This window comes from Letharia columbiana, assembly GCF_014066305.1.
Source record: "Letharia columbiana isolate WasteWater2 chromosome Unknown Sc0000007_s0, whole genome shotgun sequence".
NCBI lineage: Eukaryota > Fungi > Ascomycota > Lecanoromycetes > Lecanorales > Parmeliaceae > Letharia > Letharia columbiana.
The window spans coordinates 381,701-406,567 of record NW_023501043.1 but is presented as its reverse complement, the minus strand read 5'-3'; the positions used below and the strand labels follow the sequence as shown (position 1 = coordinate 406,567).

The 24,867-nt window shown below is 27.5% G+C and overlaps 3 protein-coding genes across 3 annotated transcripts; 2 read left to right on the top strand and 1 right to left on the bottom strand.

The window, feature by feature from the left end:
- Positions 1–344: 344 nt before the first annotated feature.
- On the bottom strand, positions 345–611 carry HO173_003148 (uncharacterized protein; the record flags this gene model as incomplete). Its single annotated transcript, XM_037305076.1, has 1 exon — positions 345–611. The coding sequence occupies one exon, from the start codon at positions 609–611 to the stop codon at positions 345–347; it is 267 nt and encodes an 88-aa protein (XP_037167941.1).
- Positions 612–3,043: 2,432 nt separating this feature from the next.
- HO173_003147 (uncharacterized protein) lies at positions 3,044–4,078 on the top strand (the record flags this gene model as incomplete). The annotated part of the gene is made up of 1 exon (XM_037305075.1): positions 3,044–4,078. One exon carries the CDS (start codon positions 3,044–3,046, stop codon positions 4,076–4,078), a length of 1,035 nt encoding a protein of 344 aa, XP_037167940.1.
- Positions 4,079–4,462: 384 nt separating this feature from the next.
- HO173_003146 (uncharacterized protein) lies at positions 4,463–4,955 on the top strand (the record flags this gene model as incomplete). Its single annotated transcript, XM_037305074.1, has 2 exons — positions 4,463–4,469; positions 4,519–4,955. The coding sequence occupies 2 exons, from the start codon at positions 4,463–4,465 to the stop codon at positions 4,953–4,955; spliced, it is 444 nt and encodes a 147-aa protein (XP_037167939.1).
- Positions 4,956–24,867: the final 19,912 nt, after the last annotated feature.

The following is a 24,867-nucleotide window of genomic DNA, read 5'->3' as shown; positions in this document are numbered from 1 at the left end:
CGAGGCCAGTTCCCTTCTTGAGCCCAATGATGAAGATGGGTGTTGCTATTGCTGGTACTATTGACACCTGCCTGGCTTAATATGTCCTTAACAGCAACACTTGCGAGTTGAGTCCGCTGTCGCTTCTGGCCAGGCTCGTCCTTGTGTTGAGGGAGTGGATGATCAACCTCTCCAGCTTCGGTCTTGTAATTCTGACTAGATTGGTGGCTTCGTTTTCGCTTTCGATCAGGACTTGGAGATCTGACGGAGACCGATGAATCTCGTGGGGACTTCGGCTCTAGTCAGCCTTACGTAGCCAAGTAGGAGAAAGGACAGTAGAACATGCCTCTAAATTATCAGGAGTGTTACTCGTAGGTGAGAGTAGTTGATGTACTTGCTCTTGGCTCTCCAGTTGCCGAGGGAGACGTTGTGTCTCTTCTAGACGTACACTTTTGCGGAATGGCGTGAGGGACTGCTTTCGCTGAATACCACGGGGACATACTGCTGTAGACTGTCAGCTCGAGGAGGTTGGGGTATAAGAGAGCATTTTTACCCTGGGCGTTCAACTGATCCAGCCCTGAAGATTGCCGCCCGTATCTTTTGACATTTGACTTTGCTCGTGGTGGGAACATGTCGACTGGGAATGAGAAGGGGGAGAAAGGCGTCTTTATCCCCGCTGGTACGTTGTAGGATGGTGTGTTACGAAGACGGCGATGGAAGGTGTGTGCGGTTGGCAGCCACGAAGCCTTGGCGACAAGAAGCTATACTCGTATTTAGGGCTAACTATCGCAGCAAATTACAGTCTACCTGGGCTATAACGATATATCGTTTCATGGAGATAGTATCGTTACAACCAAATTATCGTTAAGCCTAGATTTGCACTAATTACTACTGAAATACGCCTGAATCGATGCCTACTTTTGCGCAGAAGCCTTACGAGCCCTGATCTCTCTTTCATATCGATTTAGACGTGTGATTAGTACATCATCGCCGTCGTTTTGTTGTTCCTCGTATAATTGTAGACGTTCCAGTAGCTTTAGGGCCTCTGAATCCTTGACACGAGGTATCAAAATGTCCTCTTTATCAGTCTCGTAAGCCCGTTCTTCATGACTGTAGGTAGCTGCAATGGTAGCTTTTATACCTCAGTCAATGCTAAAAAAAATACCATTAGCGTACTTACAAGGTGGCTGAGCCAGATTTGTATGGTAGCCACACCAAAATAAGGCGCGACGATGCTGACACCTTACTGTCGCTGCCGCTGTCGCCGGAGACCTCTCTGTACCCGCTGGCATTGCTATTGGTTAGGGCGGGATTTGTATGGGAGGTGTAGCGGAGTTTGCGTTACAATGAGAGACCTCGCTGCCGCCTCTCATGGGGCGGAGAACGACTCAGCAAGGCTGGGCGGGATTTGAGTGGGAAGACGTCGTTACCGTTACGGTATCTCAGGACTATCAGAGCGGAATCTAATGAGAAGATCGTCGCTATCGTCCTAATATTTCTAGCGTCTCGAGACGAAATCTATCTCGTCGTCGCTTTAAAGGGGTTCTATTAGGGGCTTAGCTAGCTATCTAACCCTTATTCTCGCTATCTACTAAGACCTTTACAGAGTTAATAAGCGCCTACAATTTAGACACGTTATAGCCGGCATTGATAAGATCCTCTAGAGTTAATTAAACTTCCTATTAACGAATTAGTCACTCGATTGGTTACTTAATTCAACGTGCCCTACGATCAGCTTCTATATCGCTATAATGAGATCCCCCTCAAAGATAACCACTCTTACGCGCTCACAGATTCTGAAAAATAGATTCTTTATCAATACATATAACGGCTCGATAGATCGGGAATGTCTTATTGTCGTCCGATGTTTATAAAAGTTGCAATTTTTTTTAGATCTACTCGTTGAGCGAGAATTAGATATTATTTAACGAGCTGTAATAGCCCGAGCAACTCGAAAAGTAAAATCAATACGATGGTTTAGAAGAGAGGTGTTATTATTCTCATTAGGCCCGGTCTTAGGTCATTGCACGCAAGGAAACAAAAATTGAAAGGACTTTAAGGGCTTTGAAGTGGGTAAATACTACATAAACAAAAGAGATTTGCCGGGTGACATAAGCACGATTACACGATTTAGCCTATTAAGCAGACCCTATGCCAACCCTTTCCGCCAGTTCTGCCAGTTTAGCAACTTCAAAAATTTTCAGCAACTTCAAAAATTTTGCGTAATGCACTCTAATACACCTAAGTACTATTCTACATATGGCATCAATATATATCATTATCAACAGCGTATCATTGTGCGCCATATCAGAGCATCACCCACGCGACTAATTTCATTAAATCGTCCAATCCGTAGCCAAATTTGAGTTAACGTTGATACTCGTCGCCGTAGAACCTTGCCGTCACAACGTCGATCATTAGAACTTTCTTTTTCGTGCGTATTGCTGCTAAACTGGCAGAACTGGCGGAAAAGATTAAGATAGTTGCTGAACCGGCGGAATTTTAGCTGATTTTGAGATAGTTACTGAACCGGCGGAATTCTTAATTTCAGCCCTATTCGCAAGATCAGCAATTTGAAATTTAGCAGGAACTTTTCAGATTTGCGATGTAAGGAGTCTCGGGTATATAATATATTTACAAATAAGAACATTAAGTGGTTTAAGGCTACTACATAAAGGGTTAGAAAGTTGATTAAGATTAAAGCAATCAAAAAGGTTGAAATAGACTATAGTAGCCCTAAATAAATATGTATGTGGGTGGGTAGGTAGATTAATTGAAAAAATTGGTGTTGGGGTGGCCTTAGCGTTGGGGTGGCCCATACTAAGTGTAGCGTGTTCCCATACGATTACGCGTAGCAGCGACCTAAAAAAAAAATAATAAAAATACATTGGTCATCGTCGAACGCTTGGCGTTCGACGATGACCAATGTATTTTTATTTTATTTTTGCGCCACCGAAACCACCCCACCCCTCCTGTTTATTCTTCATACTACCATCGCAATCAAAATCCACACACCCAATTGGCCTCATACGTCTGCTCCCAGCTCATTCCTACGATACCAATCATGGGACGCCCCAAGAAAGATGTAGAGTCGCATAGAGAATTCATCCTGAGCCTTCATGACCAAGGCACCGAGTACCAAGAGATCCTACGAATACTATCCACTCAGCGCGGCCTCAGCATCAGTCGTGATGTGCTTATGAAGAACCTACGGGCCTGGGATAAGAGACGCTATGATGCACCACCCTGCAGAGACGAGAAGCTTCGCAATAGTCTCATTATGTTCCTGTTTCTGAAGCAGAACGCAAATGATGAAGAGATTTTGGTGGACCTGGAGTCTCGGGACCTGGCTGTGACTCCAAGGAAGCTCCGACGGTTGAGGATAGACATGGGGTTGAGAAGAAGACGCAAGTTGAAGGATGCTCGGTTTCAAGATGAGGAGATTATACGCATCATGAAGGAGCATTTGAACGAGGGTGTCATTGGTGACTGGGGCCTCACGCACCTCTACGCATACTTCCGCCGCAATAGTATCATTATCTCAAGAGACGATATCATGTACGGCTTGAGAGTGGTGGATCCCGCCGGTGTTAATCGTAGATACCAGAAGAAACAGCATAGAAGGAAGAAGTTTTTGGTAGAAGGACCCAATGCTATTTGGTCAATTGACGCCCACTGCAAGCTAGAGATCGTGGGCATTCAGATTTACGCCGTCATTGATGCATACTCCCGCAAAATCATCTGGATCTATGTGGGGATTTCCGCACGTACAGCTGTCAGTGTCGTTAAGCAATTTCTGGAGTTCATGGAAGAGCACAAGATCATGCCAGATAGGTTTTGTTCACATCGAGGTACTGAGACCATTCTCATTGCGGACGCATTTCATCAATTATGTGGAGCACAGGAAGACCGATCAGAAGAGGACCGTGCTATTGATAGGTGTTGGATGTTTGGCAAAAGCACCGCTAATCAACGCATTGAAGCATGGTGGATGCAATTACAGTCCTCCATGCTAAATCGCTGGGTAATCTTCTTCGATCTACTGAAGGAGGAAAAGCATTTCAAAAAGGATAAGCTTGCAGATATGATCGCTGTGTAGGTTTCTCTATAAACCTCGTTTGGTGGCGTTTCTTTGCGGGGGTCTAGAATGCTTGTTTCTTTTTCGACCAAGATACCGTGAAGAGTAAGGATACTTCGAATATTACTCTTTCGAATGGCCCCCAGGCCAGCACGCATACTTGGAAGAAAAGAGACACCGGCTAGTATGAGTCGTACTAGCTCCATTACCAAGGACCAGGCTGTCAAGAATAGTAAGCCTCATGCTGGTAGCCGGGCTACATTCTCAACTTTTGCCACTGACCGTACCAAATCCAATGATAGTGGTGTCACAGCGTCTAATACCAAGACTGTCATAACACCTCGCCATCAGTAGTATGATCCAGCAAGCCAATATGATCTGGAGCCATTATATACTGGGAACCATATGTGGGGTACGTACTTGCTACTGCTGCTATGATAGCTTGTATCTAACAAGCTTAGGCTCAATGTCATTGAAGTTGTGGGACAAAAGACTGCCCGCGGACGGTATCGATCAATGGATTAAGGAAGATATCCTTCCAGAGGGCCACAGGTGGGACGATATCATCTACGATCCTCGAGTGACTCACCATTGGATTTGTTCCACCATCGATGGCAAAGGCCCTCTTTCTACCCCACGTCGCTTTGCAAACAGCGTCTACAATTCCTCGTTTGTAAGCGACCTTCTCCAAGCTTGCAGGGAAGAGAAAGGTGAGCGCGTGCTTATTATAGTATGCGAAATACCGGATCCCAAGCACGGGCAGGTAGAGGATAGTCCTGTTAAGACGAAGGCGGGTAAGAATGAGCCGGAGTCGAAGAAGGATAAAGGTAAGGGTAAGGGTAAGGCCAAAAGCGAGCCTACAAAGGAGGACAAGCCTGCACAATCCTCGTACGCGTAAAGGAAAGGAACAGTTGAAAGAGTACATGGAAGAGGTCGCCGAAGATACTAGTAGTATCAAGCGGGAGCGAGTCGAGGAGGATGATCTTGAGGTCAAAGAGGAAGACAGCAATTAGGGTGGGAGTGATTAAGAAGAAGGTGAAGAGGTATAATCTATATATTCGTGAAAGCTTCTTATTTACTAACTATTCAAGGTCAACGCGAGTCATAAGAGGAATGCTTCTCTTATAACAGTGTCTCCTAGCAAAGGCCGTGATAGGAAGAAGCCTGCTAAGAAGCCTAGTGCTTGATGAACAGGTAGTAGTTGAGATATCCCAATTTGTAGCCAGTAGTGGCGATGTCTTTCTTGACCTGCGATGCTTACATGCGGAGTTTAAGCTCGCTACCACCATAATACGCCCTGGGGTCGCTCTTATTTGGCAGGGTAGCGCAAACCCTCAGTTGGCGTTCATCTGATCTTTTTCTATTAGCCTCATTCTTATCATGTGCGCTGTTCGAACCGATGGTGATATGACCTCACCATTACAGCTAACCGTCCACCACCCATATCGGACCGAGCTATAAGTCCTAGCTACCGCCGGGTATACTCTTTAAAACCATACAGCACATATCGCCGTCGCCGTGCCTCGTCGACTAGCCGAGATCTCTGCTAACCTACTTACTTGCTTGCTTGCTTGCTTACTTGCTTGCTTGCTTACTTACTTGCTTACTTGCTTGCTTACTTGCTTGCTTACGTTGCTACAACGATAGGCACGGCATTCCAGAGCATGAAAAGAAATGATGTCTGGAAGCCTGTTTGAGAGCCTGTTAGCCATGGCCTGGCAAATACCGGGCAAATACAAGTGGGATGTGGGCATTGTGAGACAGGTTTAGCAATGTGATTCAAAAGAATGATTCAACACGAAAAGGTTGAATCACTGTTTTATGTTATGAAACAGTGATTCAAATGCATAGTTGCCTAGTTAGGTTTTCGCACCGTAGTTTCTCCGGGGTGTAACCCCCGGAACCCCCTAAAGTCTACCCATCAGATAATTACGTGTAATACCCTTTGGGGTAATTCACTTTCTTGCCTTATTGAGTAAATTTAGGCAGCTGCTACGCGTATAGCCCCTGTCTACTAGGCGTACAGCCCCTATTCATTAGGCGTACAGCCCCTATCTACTAGGCGTACAGCCCCCCTAATGGGGTTAGCGGCCGCGCGGAAGCTAACGGGATCTAACCGGAAATGGTAAAGAACCCGCATCTAGTCTCTTCGAGATTCTTGCGGAGATGCTTGATGGTAGTAGGATAAGCCTCTCTATATCTCTAATTTAAGCGAGTATAATTCGTTAATAATATAAAAAATTAAGAATTATACTTATCTTTATTTTAAGAAAGCTAAAATATAAAGTATTATATATACTAATTAAAATATTAAACTTACTAAATATTTTAAATAGATAATTATATCGTTATATAATTAAGTTATATTATTAAAATTCTATTAATTCTATTAATTTTACTAAATTAATTATTAATAGTTTATTTATAATTTAAAATATTCTATTAGTATTAGCTTCTAAATCTTTAAAAGCTTTTTAAAAAAGAGAATTAAATTCTTATTATTAAAATCTTATTATTAAAATCTTATTATTAAAATCTTATATATATAAATATTTTAAATTTTAATCTTTAAATAAATAATATAAAAATAGTATTAATTTCTCTATAAGAAGAAGATTTATATATTTATAATAATTCTATTTTCTATAATTCTATTAGAAATTATTTATATTTAATATTTTTTTTATTATATTTTTTTTTTTTTAATTATATCGCTTATATCTATTATAGCTCTATAAATAAATACTTTTAATTTTTTATATAAAAATCTAAGATTTAAAAATAATAGTTAATTAATATTAATAAGATCTTTAAAATATTTCATAACGATTAAAATATTTATTTTACTCTTATTATTTTATTAAATAATAGTTTTATTAATTTCAAATTTAAAGTTAGCGAAGATACTCTTAATTTTTTAAGCGATATTAAATTATTTATTATATTAAGATTTTTATTTTATTTACTTTAAAATTATTCTTAGAATTTTTCTTTAAATCCGCTATTTTATTTAAAATAATAATACTAAAATAATGAATATATTATTATTATCATTATTATTATTATTATTATTATTATTATTATTATTAATATTATTATTATTATTATTATTATTAGTATATATAAAAGAATAAGATAGGGCTGAGCTTGAAAACCTTGAATTTGTATGTGCAGCCAATCATAAATTCGGGTCCTGTACGCTTTTTGGCTAGACCGGCTGAGTCATCGCGGGTAAATAAATTAGCGTCCGCAACCATCAAAATCTCGCCCTCCCCCGCGCGCGCCTCCTCATCAAAAAATAGGTACATATTATTTGATTTGAGAATAACTTTTTTGTTTTCTATTAAAATTTTGAGATTTTTTTTTTAAATTATAAAATAAACCTTTTACTATAATAATAGATATTTATTTATTAAGTATTTAATATTATAAATAAATACATTCATAAATATTATATTATAAAGTATTAAAAGATTATTTCTTATATTAATTTTATTATACTCGATATCTTAGATATCTATCTAAATAAATTTATTTATAATAATCTTATAGAATCTTTATCTCTATTAATTTATTAATTATAAATACTTTATTATATTAATATAAAAATAACTTTATCCTATATTTTAAAGTTTACTGTATTTATTATAAAAGTAAAATCTTTATTATATTTTTATAATTTAAAATTTGTCTTAAATTAAATAGTTATAATTTTAATTTTAATTATTTTAATGACAAATTTTTTTTCTTCTAAAGTCTTTCTCAATTATCTGACTTCATTAAATATTAAATGAAAATTTATTATTTCTAATAATTTCTAAATAAATAATATAATTAAGTATTTTAGATAAATTTTACTATATAAAATATATTCTATTCTGTTAAAATATGAATATTATCTCGATTAAGCTCTTTCGAGTATATTATCTTTTTAACATATTTTACTAAGTTTCAAATTTAATAAAATTTTTTGATCTAAAAATATTATTATTATTAATAATCTATTCTTTTATTTATATAGAATTAATTATATTATGTATATATTAAAATAATTTTAAAAAGAGGCTTATAAACTAAAGTAAAAAATATATATTATGAAAATATAAAAGAGAGTAGATTTTTCGAGTTTAAAATTTTATTAAAAAGATAATTATTTATATTCATAATATATAATTTATAATTATAAATTTAAAGAAAGAATTCTAATCTTTTAATTTTTTAAATTAATAATAATATTTTATTATATTAATATTCGTTATAAAGATAATATTAAATAAATAGCGTACTATTAATATTTTAAAAGATATTATATTTATAATTAAAATAGCTATTAAATTTTTAATAATTTCGATATTTTTAATATCTTTATAATTAAAATTAGATTTTTCATCGCTAGTTAATAAGCTAGCGCTTTTATAAAAAAATTATAATTTTTTTAAATACAATTTATAAATAGAATAAATATTATAAAATTTTCTAATAGAAAATTAAAGAATAAATCTTATAATTTTGAAATTATATTTATATTAATATTAATAATTTAATCTACGCTATCTATACAATATTTTTTTTAATTTTAATATTTTTATTATTATTATTAAACTCATTAATATTATTTATAAAAGTTATAATTCAAACGCTATTCAAAGAATATTATATAATAATTTAAATTTTATAATTTTAGATATATAAGATTTACTTTATTCTTTATTTTTTTTATAAAATTTTATAAAATTTAATTCTATTTATAAATTATATTAATAAATTAAATATTTTTTAATTTATTATTTATAAGTAGATTATATCTAATTAATTGTTGAAATAAATTAAAAATTTATTATATAGAATAAATATAAATCTCTTACCTATAAATAAAAATATTTAATATCTTATTTAAGCGCTTTTAGAAGCTTATATTCTAGAGAATATTTATATTTTAAAATAGAATTTTAATAAAGAAATTATTCGCTATAATATATACTAGATTATTTAATAATTTAAGCAATTAAATAGTTATAATTATTATAATTTTTCGCGTTAATAATAAAATTTATAAATTATAAAGTAAGATAATCTTTATATTATAATATTAGCCTCTTCGACTATCGCATATATATCGCGTATTATTAGAGTTAGTAATTACTAGCTACTAGTTATTAGCCATTTATTTTATATATATAAATATTCGTATATTCTATAAATTAATAACTACCTTTAGTCTTTTAGTTTTAATTAGTCTCTAATATATCTAAAATTCTTCTTTTAATACTTTATACTTATAATATTTAAAATTTAAAATTTAAACTAAATTAATATTAAAACTATCTTTTTATATATATTAACTTCATAATTTTAATAAAAATGATATTAAGATTTAAAATAATTCTTCTAAATTTAAATTTAATATTTTTTAAAGTATATAAAAAGCTAAGTTTTCTCTCTATTGAATTAAATAAAAATAAAAGTATTGATATAATTTAAAGCGAAAATTAGTATAGTACTCTATATTAATAATATATTAATTAATAATTTAAATAAAATTAAAAATTAATAAATCAAGAATAAGCTTAATATAAAATTTTATATATTAAAATTAGAATTAAAAATCTAATATTTAAATATATTTATTAAAAGAAATCACTATAACAATATTCTTTATCTAAAAAAAAAAATTTACATTATTTAATTTTAAATTATTTTAATTATTAAAATCTTACCTTATCTTTATATAAATATCTTTTAAAAGTAATTATAAATTAACTTTTATTAAAGAGAATTACCTTAGGGGAAATACACGATAAGAGTATATCACGTGACTATATCATTGACTCGATATTTGTTACAACTTTCAATCAACTTTTCATTAATGTTAAGTTTTCTATAATAGTAAATTATCGGAAATTCGAAATAAATAGAAAATTATTTAGTGATTCCCATATTATATATTAAGGTTTATACTAATTCGAGTATCTCGCTTCGCTTATAATAGCCTATTCATCAACGTCACGTGATTTATTTTTCGATTTTTCTCGAAATTTGATATATAAGTAAGATATATAGCCCTATAGGGCTGTGGGACTTAAAGAAATTTTCGAAAAATTTCATATATTATCGCTACCGTCCTGCCCGTTTGTAAAGTTTCAGAACTAGTGTATTACGGTTATGGAACGGTATTATAACGGTTCTATGCTAGTTGAAAAACCGTTCTAGAACCGATTTACAACCGTTTTACAACCGTTTTACAACCGTTTTACAACCGTCGTAAACTAAAGACCTCTTTCCTCAGAACCCACCACGGTTATAGTTTTACAACCGTTCTACAACCGTTTTATAATGGTTATAATAATATATTTTTATTTTTATTTTTTTTACTAAGTCTCGAATAGGCTAGTAGTATTATATAATATATCTTCTAATATAAATTTTTTATAAAAATTCGAAAAAAAACGAATTTTAAGTTATTAGCGTTGATATTTAAGCTTATATATACTAAGCGAATTTTCAGCCCTATAAAGAACTTTAAAATTAAAATTTATTTTTAGTTATTATATAGATTATTTATAGTTCTATAAGAATCGTATAACCGTTCTACAACCGTTTTACAACCGTTCTACAACCGTTTTACAACCGTTCGACAACTGTCACATGACCGTCACGTGACCGTTGAACAACGGATGTGATATCATGAGTTAGAACAATTCTTCTAACGAGTATGAATTGGGTTTCGTATCGGTTGTACATCGGTGATACATCGGTTGTTTATCGGTTATTAGTTATAGAACCGTTGTATAACGGTAATATATCTTTAGTAATGGCCAGGACAGTACTCATTAATTCTCTACTAGTAATATATTAATGTATCACTTTATAGCGTAGTATTGAAATAATAATAAATCGATATCTCTTTCGTATTCCATTAACTATCCATTAACTATTCATTAATAATAAATTTGACTTAATCGTCTATAAATAGAAAGTTTTATATAACTCTATTCGATATACGTTATATAAAACGTAAAATCTGAATATATCCGGTGTGTAGTCCTTATTATACAAATCGTATTATTATCGTTAATAATTTATCTATTTTCTATTAATAGTAAATTCCCATACGTAGTAGCTCCCGTAAGGTACTTTATATTAGTTTAAAAATTATAAAAGGATTATTAATTTATAATAAGATTTCTTATATATATTATATTCGATATTTATCTTAATACTTTATTATTTATATAATATTATTAATAAATTAATATTTAATTAAATTAATTTTAATATTTTATATTATAACGAGTAAAGGCCTATAAATTAAATTCATAATCATTTCTTTTAATTAGGGCTGTCGAGAAAATTCGATAAGCGAGACCTAAATACCTACCCGCAGGGCCCTCGTAGGGCCTTCGTAGGGCTGTCGCAGAGCCCTCGGAGGGCTGCTGCTAATATGATCTTTGGTAAGCGATATTTAAATTCCTTGCTTTTGAAGAATCATAAGATCAAATTTTAAAAAAATTGAAGACGTAAAAAGCGCAAATTGCGGTCTATAATTTAAAAAAAAAATCTAAAAATTTTAATAGAAAATAGTAAAGTTATTAAAGGGTGAAAAGTAGGGTGAGAGATTTTGATGGTTGCGGACGCTAATTTGTTTACCCGCGGTGTCTAACCAAAAAGCGTAGACCTGACGAATTTATAATTGGCTGCACATACAAATTCAAGGTTTCCAAGCTCAGCCCTATCTTATTCTATTATATATACTAATTATTCAAATCTTTCGATATTTAAGAAATATAATATAAAGTACTACAAACTTTGAATATATATAGAGACTTATTTTATTAATTTTATTAATTTTATTAATTTTATTAATTTTATTAATTTTATTAATTTTATTAATTTTATTAATTTTATTAATTTTATTAATTTTATTAATTTTATTAGTTTTATTAATTTTATTAGTTTTATTAGTTTTATTAATTTTATTAGTTTTATTAATTTTATTAGTTTTATTAATTTTATTAATTTTATTAATTTTATAATTTTATTAATTTTATAATTTAAATGTTTATATCTAATTATTTTTTAATATAAAAAATAATATAGTTAGTTAATTATCTAAGTATTAAGCTATAATAATATTATTTAGTTATAAAATAAAGTATATTAATTAAATATAGATTCTTAAAAAAATTATTTAACTAATTTCTTTATCTTGATAATATAAACTTTTAATTTATTTCTATTTTTAATTATAATTAAGATATAATTACTCTTATAAGAAACGCTTAATTTTATACTTATATTAAATATTTTAATATTATTTTAATAATAATATTAAAAACACTTTATATAATATATTTTTATATATAAATAATTAATTAATAGACTTATTAAAACTCTTTATTTAATTTTTTCAAGCGCTCTCGAGATAAAAGCTATATTTATTTATTTCTTAAATAATCGCTAATTTTATTACTATCTTAATATAATTTTATTTTAATAATATCTAATAGAGAAGCTATTCTATTATATTTATATCTAGATTTAAAAAAGTTATCTACGATATATTAGAGATTAAAAGATTTAAATCATTATATTTTAATATATTAAAACGAGTAAAGGCCTATGAATTAAATTCATAATTATTTTTCTATCGAGTAAGTAGGTGAGCGATCTTTGATAAGCGAACTTTGATGAGCGATATTTGAATTCCTTGCACTTTAGTAATTATAGAACTAAATTTAACATTTCTTTTTTTTCTAAAAGCCTATATTTCATTCTATAATTATTTAAAAAAATCTCAAAATTTTAATAGAAAACAAAAAAGTTATTCTAAAATCAAATAATGTGTACCTGATTAGGGCTATCCGACTGTCGAGCGAACTTTGATAAGCGATATTTGAATTCCTTGCGCTTTAATAATTATAAGACTAAATTTCGAAATTCTTAAAAATTCTAAAAGCACAAACAGCGCTTCAAAATTAGAGAAAAAATCTCAAAATTTTAATAGAAAACAAAAAGGTTATTCTGTGTCAATAATGTACACCTATTTTTTTTGATAAGGGAGGCGCGGGAGGGCGAGATTTTGATGGTTGCGGACGCTAATTTATTTACCCGCGATGAGTCAGCCGGTCTAGCCAAAAGGCGTAATAACCCCGAATTTATAATTGGCTGCACATATAAATTCAAGGTTTTCTAGTTCAGCCCTATCTTATTCTTTTATATATACTAATTAAATTAATTAAGTAATAGTAGTTTACTAATATTATATAAATAATATTAAAATAGATATCGAATATAATATATATAAGAAATCTTATTATATATTAATAAATAAAATAAATTAGAAATTAAATGATATAAGTTTTATATTTTGAATAAGAAATATCGCTATAGCGATTTTTCTTAATAATTATATTTAATAAATAAATATATAAATTTAAATTTAATATATAGATCTTTGCGTTAATTTTTTTTAGTTTATTAATTTTTAATAGAAATAAAATTAATTATTAAGATATTATTAATATAAAGCGCTATTATAATACTTATATAAAAACTTATAAATATACTATTATTTAATTTAATAGAAAAAATATTAATATTAAATTTAAAGAAGTTATTTTGCATTATAAAGTATTTTATCTAGCTTATAGATTTTAATAATATTTTTATTAGAATTATTAAATTAGTATATAGATTTTTTTTCTCGTAATATTATATAAAAAGATAATTTTAATATCTATTTATTTTAAACTTAAACTTATAATTATTATAGATATAATAATTATTTTATAATTTATAACTTAAATCTTATTATTAACGAGAAAGTATTATAGTAATCGCGACTTTTTTATTATTTAAATTTTTAAATAATCTAATATATTTTATAGAGAATAATCTTTTTATTAAAATCTTATTTTAAAATATAGATTTATCTATTTTTTAGAATAAAAATCTTTAAAAATCTTTAAGTAAGATATTAGATATTATTAGTATATATAATAGAATAAGATAGGGCTGAGCTTGAAAACCTTGAATTTATATGTGCAGCCAATTATCAATTCGTCAGATCTACGCTCTTTGGCTAGATCGGCTGAGTCATCGCGGGTAAATAAATTAGCGTCCGCAACTATTAAAAAAATAGATGTACGTTATTAACACATAGAATAACTTTTTTATTTTCTATTAAAATTTTGAGATTTTTTTTTTTTTTATTTTTAGAACGAAATATAGGCTTTTAGATAAAAAAAGAATTTTTAAATTTAGTCTTATAATTATTAAAGCGCAAGGAATTCAAATATCGCTCACCAAAGTTCGCTCGATAGCCGAACAGCCCTAATTAAAAAATAATAGGTGTACATTATTAACATATGGAATAACCTTTTTATCTTCTATTAAATTTTCGAAATTTCTTTTTTAGATTATAGAACGAAATGTGGGCTTTCAAATAAAAAACGAATTCCTAAATTTAGTCTTATAATTATTGAAGCGCAAGGAATTCAAATATCGCTCACCAAAGTTCGCTCATCAAAGACCGCTCATTAAAGATCGCTTATCAAATTTACTCGACAGCCCTAATCAAAAAAAATGATTATGAATTTAATTCATAGGCCTTTACTCGTTATTTATAAAAGATTTATATTTATTCTTTATAAAAAGTTTTTAATTTATTTAAGATAGCTAATTAAATATTACTTATTTATAGATAATATATTTAAAATATTTAATTTATTAATATAACTTATAAATAAAATAAATGCTATAAATATTTTTAAACTAGAATTAAAGAATAAATTTCATAGATTTAAAATTATAAGATTTGAATAATCGCGTAGTATTTTTTAAATAATATTTAATTTATAATTTTTTATAAATTACTTTAATAGCTTTAATAATAATAAATTTGAATTTGAATTTAAGAATTTTTTTTATATAGATAATATAGATTAAACTATTAATATAAGTATAAATATAATATTTAAATAAATAAAATATTAAAAATCTTTAAATTAAAAACTCTATCGTAGTTAATTAAATATATTATAATTTTTTTTTTATAAATTTTTATAAAGATATTAGCTTATTAGCTAGCCTTAGAAATTTTAAAAATTTAAAATTATTAAAGATTTAATAAATCTTTTAATATATAAATTTTAATTTTTTAATTTTTTTTAAATATAATATCTTTTAGAGTATTAATAATATATTATTTATTTAATATTTTTTTATAGCGTATCAGTATATATAAAAGAATAAGGTAGGGCTGAGCTACAAAACCTTGAATTTGTATGTGCAGCCAATCATAAATTCAGGGTCACTACGCTCTTTAGTTAGACCGGCTGAGTCAGCCCGCTAGCCCTCCCGAGCCTCCCTCATCAAAAATTTGTGTGTAGAAGTTTTGCACTTTGAAGTACTCAGCTTGCGATACATACAGTTACTTCATAATTCCTCAAATTATAGAGCTCGCTTTGCGCTTTCTAACGCTGTAAAAATTATGAAGTTTGGCCTACTATTGGTGAATTAAATGAACATTCAAATATTGTAGTTATGGTAGTCACACCAGACGCGTCCGGGATCGGATAATAATCCTTCTATCTGTTTGTTATTCTTTCACTATTCTACCAATTCTACCAATTCTATTAATTCCACCAATATGAACACAATCGTCTTCGGTACCCCTCGCCCAATTAGAGCCCCTTACTGACGCCCCCAGGCCACCCCTCGGCGAATCCGCTACTGCTGGCAATCGAGGCCGCAAGTGAGCCTAACAGCTACCTACTACTGCTTATAAACGCGTTAAAAGGCCCTCAAAAAGAGCCCGAACGGATACGTCCTCCCCTACATACTCCTCTTAAGCCAGCGATAGGTGGGTTAAACTGATATTCAAATATTGTAGTCACACCAAACGCGTCCGGACGTCATATGCTCTCCACGATTCCACATCAAATCATCACTCAGTAAGCGGAGAACACCACTGTAACTTGGCCTGTCATCCCCACTGCATTGAGGAGTAAGAGGAGGAACTACAATAGGCAAATGCGGAGAACACTGCGGAGAAACCAAGCGGCAACAAGGCCACCATCGTCAAGAACACGGCTCAGCTCTCCAAGATCCCACGTCATATGCTCTCCACGGTTCCACATCAAATCATCACTCAGCAAGCGGAGAACACCACTGCAACTTAGCCATTCCACATCAAATCATCACTCAGCAAGCGGAGAACACCACTGCAACTTAGCCTATTATCCCCACTACATTGAGGAGCAAGAGGAGGAACTACAACAGGCAAATGCGGAGAACACTGCGGAGAAACCAAGCGGCAACAAGGCCACCATCGTCAAGAACACGGCTCAGCTCTCCAAGATCCCACGTCATATCAGTCATCCACTCAGTCAGCCACTCAGCTAGCCACTCAGTCTGATACTCTCCCTACAAGAGGAGGAGCAAGAGGAGGAACTACAACAGGCAAATACGGAGAACACTGCGGAGAAACCAAGCGGCAACAAGGCCACCATCGTCAAGAACACGGCTCAGCTCTCCAAGATCCCACGTCATATCAGTCATCCACTCAGTCAGCCACTCAGCTAGCCACTCAGTCTGATACTCTAACAAGAGGAGGAACTACAACAGGCAAATGCGGAGAACACTGCGGAGAAACCAAGCGGCAACAAGGCCACCATCGTCAAGAACACGGCTCAGCTCTCCAAGATCCCACGTCATATGCTCTCCACGGTTCCACATCAAATCATCACTCAGCAAGCGGAGAACACCACTGCAACTTGGCCTGTCATCCCCACTGCATTGATATGGTACATCACTGCAATGACGTCACAAGAGGAGGATCTACTGCGACGATCACAGCCAATTAGGCATTGAAACCGTCCGATGTCTTGCTCTGACAGCTATTTCATTATTCGAAAGATTTCACTGCGGCAGGAGATAATGTGGGATTCACACCACTAATTGGCATGTTGTCTCCATTTCTTTCCGATATTTCGATACTTCTTGCCATAAGGACATGGCCTTTCTCTATTTTTTATAGGCAATTATTACGGATCAATCCTCTACACTCGATACACCTTCCTAATTAGGCCTTAGCGCGCCTCTCTCCGTACATATATATCTATATAAAAATAAAAATTTTAAGAAGTAGGTCAAAAACGCATAGCAAGCGATCAGAGTTCGATTTGACTTAGGGCTAGGGCTAGAATTCGATTTGACTTAGAAAAATCCAACTCCATGAATTTAATTCATGGGCCTTTACTTGTACTAATATAATTAGATATTATTATTTATTTAAAAACTTGTAAATCTTAATTTCTTTCTTTAAATCTATGATTATAGTTTTTTTTATAAAATGTAAAGTACGCTATTAATATAGTTTTTTTTTTACATTTTAATAATATATACTTCTCATTTTACTTTATAAGCTTCTTTTTAAATTATTCTAATATGTAAATAATAAAATTAATTATATATAAATAGAAAAGAATAGATTTTTGATAATAGAAAGTTTTAAAAGAGAGTATTATAATTTTAATATTAAGTAATTATATTGTTAGTTAATTAGCGATAACTATAATTTTTAATTAAAACAATTTTTTAAATTTAAAACTTAATAGAATAAGATATATCTTATATAGTAAGTTTAGATTTATAAGGTAAATTAGTTTTATAGAAGTAATTACTTTAATTTGTAAATCCGACTTCGGGATTAAATCATATTTAGCTGGGAAAGAGTGAAAATATTTCAATTTAATATTTACATAGAACTATAAAGTTAAATCTTATAAACCTTAAATTATTAGAAAGTATAAAACAAGTTCTATAATTTGAATAAAATAATAGTAAAAATTTAATAGAATAAAGAGAAGTTATATTAATAATAAGTTTCTAAAGAGTTAATTAATTTCAAATTAATCTAAATTTAATTAATAAGAAGTTAAGTTTAGTACCTATTATAATTCTATAATTTTCAATTTCAAATTTTCTTATTTTCACAATTTATAGAATTTTTATTAATTTTACAATCTTTACGATTTTACGAGTTTTAATAATTTTATAATTCTTTAGCGAGGGAGACTAATGAATTCGAATCGAGTACGGCGCGAAATATCTTACCTTAGTTTCGAATTTTATTAAAATTATTATTACTCAATTATCTAAGCTTATATTAAAGGGAAATCTTAATAAAATAAATATATTTCTAATAAGCCACATTTCAATTATTTATCTTTGAATATTTATAAAACTATATTTAATAATTCTTTCTTTATTTAAAAGGCCATATTACGTTCTATAATTTAAAAAAAAATTAATAGAAAATAAAGATGTTATTCTAAAAATAAATAACATATATGTATTTTTTAATTAGAGCTATTAATAAGTTTGATAAGCCAACTTTAGTAAGCGATATTTGAGGAGCTTACCGTTTAATAATCATAGAATCGAATTTCAAAATTTTTACGTTATTAAAAAGCGCAAACTTTGTTCTATAATTTAAAAAAGAAATTAATAGAAAATAGAAAAAGAAATTCGATTTGTGAACAACATATATTTGTTTTTTAATAAAAAGGCTTAAAAGAGCTAGCGGGCTAACTTAGATAGTCTAATTAAAAGGTATAATAATCTTTAATTTATAATTAACTATATATATAAATTTAAGATTTTTTAACTTAGCTCTATCTTATTCTATTATATATACTAATAAAATTTATTTAAAATATTTAATTCTATTATTTATTTGAGAATTATTAATAATATTAATATTTTATTTAATACTCGATAGAGTAACTAAGGCGAGAGTAGTCTAAGGATTCGAGTCTCTAGATATAGATTTTTAGATGGGGTATCTCTATTAGGGCGGCTTTCTTAGCTAAACCGCCGAATAAAATAAATCACTTTCAAATCAATAAAGTACTCGATAAAGCTAGATAGTAAAAAAAATTCTAAAAATATATCTATCTCTATTATTAAGATAAATATAAAAGATTTTATAGCTATATAATTTAAGATAAATCTTAAATTATAAAAATATAGCGAAAATCTTATTTTTATAGCAAATATAGTAGATTTTAAAATAAAGATAAAATTATTTTTAAATATAATAAAATATCTATAGCTATTAAAATTAATAAAGAATACGGTTCTTATAAAATCGCTATAAATAAATTTATTAAAAATATATATTAGATATAGTAGAATTAATATAAAAGATAATCTTTTAATACTTTATAGATTTTAATTTTTGAATATATTTATATGTAATAAAGTATTTTAATAAAATTTATATCTATTACTAAGTATAATAAAAAGTTTATTTAAACTTTATTAATCTAAATAATTTATATAAATATAAGTCTTAAATTAGATAAATTAAATTTAAAAATATATTATATATTATTAAATTATTATTTAAATTATTTTAAAGACTAAGAAAGAATAGATTATAATTATAAATATTTATAAGTATTAAATTATTTTTATTTAAAGTATAATTAATCTTATAAGAAATAATTATAATATTAATTAGTATATATAAAAGAATAAGATAGAGCTGAGCTAGAAAATCTTGAATTTGAATGCGCAGCCAATTATAAATTCGAGGTTATTACGCCTTCTGGCTAGACTATCTAAGTTAGCTCGCTAGCCCCTCTTGTTAAAAAAATAGATATACGTTATTTACAAATAGGATAATTTTTTATATTATATTAAAATTTTAAGATAATTTTTTTTCGATTATGAAGCGTGGTTTGCGCTTCTCAATGCTGAAAAAATTATAATATTTAGTCTTATCAATATTTAAAGGCAATGATTTCCGATATCGTCTATTAAAAGTTCGCTTATTAAATTTACTCGATAGCCGATAGGCTTAATAAAAAAACAGGTATACATTATTTAATTTCAGAATAAATTTTTTAATATCTATTAAAATCTTTCGAGGTTTTTTTTGTAATTATGGAGCGTAATTTAGGCATTTTAATAATGTAAGAATTTTGAAATTCAGTCTTATAATTATCTAAAAGCAAAGAATTCAAATATCGCTTATCAAAGTTCGCTTATCAAATTTGCTCGACAGCCCTAATTAAAAAAAATAGATTATGATTTAAATTCATAGGCCTAAACTCGTATTTAATAATTTAATAATAAAGAGAAGATTTATATTTATATCGAGTATATATAAGATATTAGTTAAAGTAATATTTATATATTTATTTTATATAAAATACTTTAAATTAATAATATCGCGATTAAAGAGTTAAATTTAATTATCTTTAATATCTTAAATAAAGTAAGTGTAGATCTTTTTATAAATAATAATTAATAATTAATCAATAAAGAAATAGCGAGAGTAGTTAGAGTTTATTAGTATATAAGAATATAGATCTATAAAATTAGTAATTATTAAGTTATATTTTAAACTAGAATTAATAAATATTAAATTAATAATTTTATTAATATTAATTATATAAATAATATTAAACTTATTAAACTTATTAAAGTTAAAATTAATATAATATATAGTTAAATATAATTCTTTTAGAAAGATATAATTAATATTTAATAAAAAAAATTATATTTGTATTTAGCAATTTTATATAAAGAATAAATTTCGCGATTTATTTCTACTAGAAATAAATCGCATTAGTTCCTGCTAAATTTCAAATTGCTGATCTTGCGAATAGGGCTGAAATTAAGAATTCCGCCGGTTCAGCAACTATCTCAAAAATCAGCCAAAATTCCGCCGGTTCAGCAACTATCCTAATCGTAGTCCGACTATTCGCTCCGCTCATAGAATAGTCGGACTACGATTAACCTTTTCCGCCAGTTCTGCCAGTTTAGCAGCAATACGCACGAAAAAGAAAAGTTCTAATAATCGACGTTACGACGGCAAGGTTCTACGGCGACGAGTATCAACGCCAACTCAAATTTGGCTACGGAATTAGACGATTCAATGAAATTAGTCGCGTGGGTGATGCTCTGATATGGCGCATATTGATGATAATGTATATTGATGCCATATGTATGTAGAATAGTACTTAGAGTGTATTAGAGTGCATTGCGCAAAATTTTTGAAGTTGCTGAATTTTTTTGAAGTTGCTAAACTGGTAGAATTGGCGGAAAGGGTTTGGATATAGATAAAGTCTGCTGAATAGGCTAAATCGTGCTGATCGTGCGGACCCGGCGGAAATCGTGCGGAAATTAATTTTTCAGATTTGCAGATGTAAGTAGTTAACTTTATAATATCTAGCGAGTAATTTATTTTTATTTTTATTCTTATTATTATAAATAATATAAATAATAATAATATTATCTTTAAATTATAATAGATAAATCTTTTTATTCGTCGCGATATAGATAATTTTATTAAATTTAATAATTTTATTATTGTATAGCTTATAAACCTAAAAATAAATTATTATAAAAATATTAAAAGTTTTTAGATTTCATAAGAAAGAGTTAAACTAAAAAGAGTTTTAATAAAATAAGTAATTTATATAAATTAGCGATTTTAATAATAATTTTATAAAAGTCTTTTTTATATTAGCGAATATCTTTTTTAGAAATAAAAGTAATATTTTTTTTCTATTTAATCCGGTCTAAGTAAACATAATCTAAGATTTTATTCTTATTTAATATATTCTATATTAAATTTCAGAAAAATTATAGAAATTAGAGAAAAGTTGTTTTTATTAAATTAAGATTAATTAGAGATATTAATTATAAAACGTTATAATTAATTATCTAAATTAATTATTATTTAAAAAATCGTTTAAATAAAAATATATAGAATATTAATAGAGAGGGCGATAGCGGCGATAATAATAATAATTTAACTATTATTTTAAATAAAATAATAATTTTAAAGAGTAATTTTAAGAGTAATTTTAAAATAAATAAAATAAATATTTTAATATAAATTAGTATATATAATAATATAAGATAGAGCTAAGTTAAAAAATCTTAAATTTATATATATAGCTAATTATAAATTCGAGGTTATTACGCCTTTTAGTTAGACTATCTAAATTAACTCGCTAGTCCTCTCGAGCTCTCTTATTAAAAATATATATAAGTATTTTTTATAAATAAAATAACCTTTCTATATTCTATTAAAATCTTTTAATTCTTTTTTGAAATTATAGAGCGTAGTTTACGCTTTTTAGTATTAAACAATTATAAAATTTAGTCTTATAATTATTTAAAGATAAGGAATTTAAATATTACTTATTAAAGGTCGCTTATTTAATTTACTAGATAAGGCAGTTAATAAATAGCCTTAATTAAAAAATAGATATATATTATTTAATTTTAGAATAACTTTTTTATTTTCTATTAAGACTTTAAAAAAATTATGAAACGTAATTTACGCCTTTAAATATAAAAAGAATTATTAAATTTAGACTTATAAATATTTTAAGATAAAGAATTCAAATATCGCTAATCAAAAACTTATTTACTTTATTAAATATACTCTCTTATTTGAACTATTTAATTTAATTTTAATTTTAATTATTTCATATTAAATTTACTGTAATTATTTAATTTAAATTTTATTTTAATTACTTAACGCTAATTTACTTTAACTATTTAATTTAAATTTTATTTTAATTATCTAATATTAATTTTACTTTAATAATTTAATAGATATTAATTTTATTAATTTTATTTTATTTATTTAATTTTAAACTCGTTAATATTAAATTTTATATTTATTAAATTTTATTTATAAAAGAATATATATAAAGAGAAATATTAAAATTTAAATTATATAATTTTTAATATTTTAATAATTATATAATATAATTATATAATATATTTTAATATATTCATATCTAATTATTCTTTTTTTTCAAAACTCTCTAATTAATATAATTAAGTATTTTATTTCATATTTTAATAATTATTATAAAGAAAAGAGCGATTAGATATAAATATATTAAGATATATTATAAAAGGTAGTTATATTATACGAGTAAAGGCCTATAAATTAAATTTCTAATTATTTCTTTTAATTAGGGCTGTCGAGCGAACTTTAATAAGCGATATTTAAACTCTTTATATTTAATCATTTATAAGATTAACCTTAGTTACTATTCTCTTATCTAAAAGCCCATATTACGTTTTATAATTGAAAAGAAAAATCTCAAAATTTTAGTAGAAAATAAAAAAGTTATTCTAAAATTAAATAATGTACACCTATTTTTTAATCAGGGCTGTCGAGCGAACTTTGGTAAACGATATTTGAGCTCCTTGCTTTTTGATAATTATAAGACTAAATTTTGAAATTGTTACGTCATTGAAAAGCGCAAATTACGGGCTACAATCTAAGCAAAAAACCTAAGAGTTTTAATAGAAGATAGTAAAGTTATTAAGGGGTTAAAAGTATAGTGAGAGATTTTTGATGGTTGCGGACGCTAATTTATTTACCCGCGATGACTCAGCCGGTCTAACCAAAGAGCGTAGATCTGACGAATTGATGATTAACTGTATATATAAATTTAAGGTTTTATAGCTTAGCTCTATCTTACTCTTTTATATATACTAATAATCGCTAAAATATTAAGAATTATATAATTTAAATTTTAATAAATACTACGATAATTAATTTTAATATTATTTAAAATAAGATAAACTACTTTATTATATATTAATCATTTTTAAAAAATTAGATTAAGAGATACCTTATTTTAAAAAGATAAAGAATATTAATAAAAATTAACTTCTTCTTTTTATTATTAATAATAATATTAATATATACTTTATTAATATTAATAAGAATAAAAAAATCGCGATACTCTTAATTAGATAAATATTATTAATTCTAAAATTAAGAAAATAATATTTAATAAAGATATCTTAATAAGAAGTAGAGTATTATAAATAAATATAATTTAAAGCTTATTATATAGATAAGTTATCGAATTTAGCTATATATACAATATACGTTTCTCTTAATATTAATAAAGTTATAATAACGCTTTCTATTAGATTTATAATTCTTATTCTTATTTTTTTATTATTAAATTTAAAGTTATTATTATAAATATTATCTCTATTATTATTATTATTATTATTTTTACTTTAACTCTTTTTAATAAATAAATAATATTTTAATTTAATATAATAGTATTTAGTATAATAAGTATAATATTTAATATATTTTTAAATTATATAACTATTAAAATTAGATATAACTCTTTTTTATAATTTAATAATAATAATAAAATTTAAATTATTTAGAATAAAATATTAGAAGCGTTAAATAATAAATATATAGCTAAATTTAATACGCTTAAAAAACGAATTAATAATTATTTAAATAATTTTAAAAATAGCGTATTTTAGCGAGAAGATAAACTCTATATTTATTTTATTTATTAGTTTATAATTTTAAATAAAATAGATAAAATAGATATTATAAGTCTTATTTAATTTAATATAAAAGAGAAAAATAAGAAAATTAATTTTTAATCTTAATTTAGATGATATATTAATAATATTAATATAAATATTTTTAAAGCGAGCTATAAAACTTAATATATTTTTATATTAATTAAGATTTAATTTAAATAACTAATACTATTCTAGCTATTATTAAAGATATATTATCGTTATATAACTGTTCTATAACTAATAACCGATAAATAACCGATGTATCATCGATATATAACCGATATGAAACTCAATTCTCGTTAGAAGAATTATTCCAACTCATAATTTCACATCGGTTGTTCAACGATCACGTGACGGTCACGTGATAGTTGTCGAACGGTTGTAAAACGGTTGTAGAACGGTTATACGATTCTTAT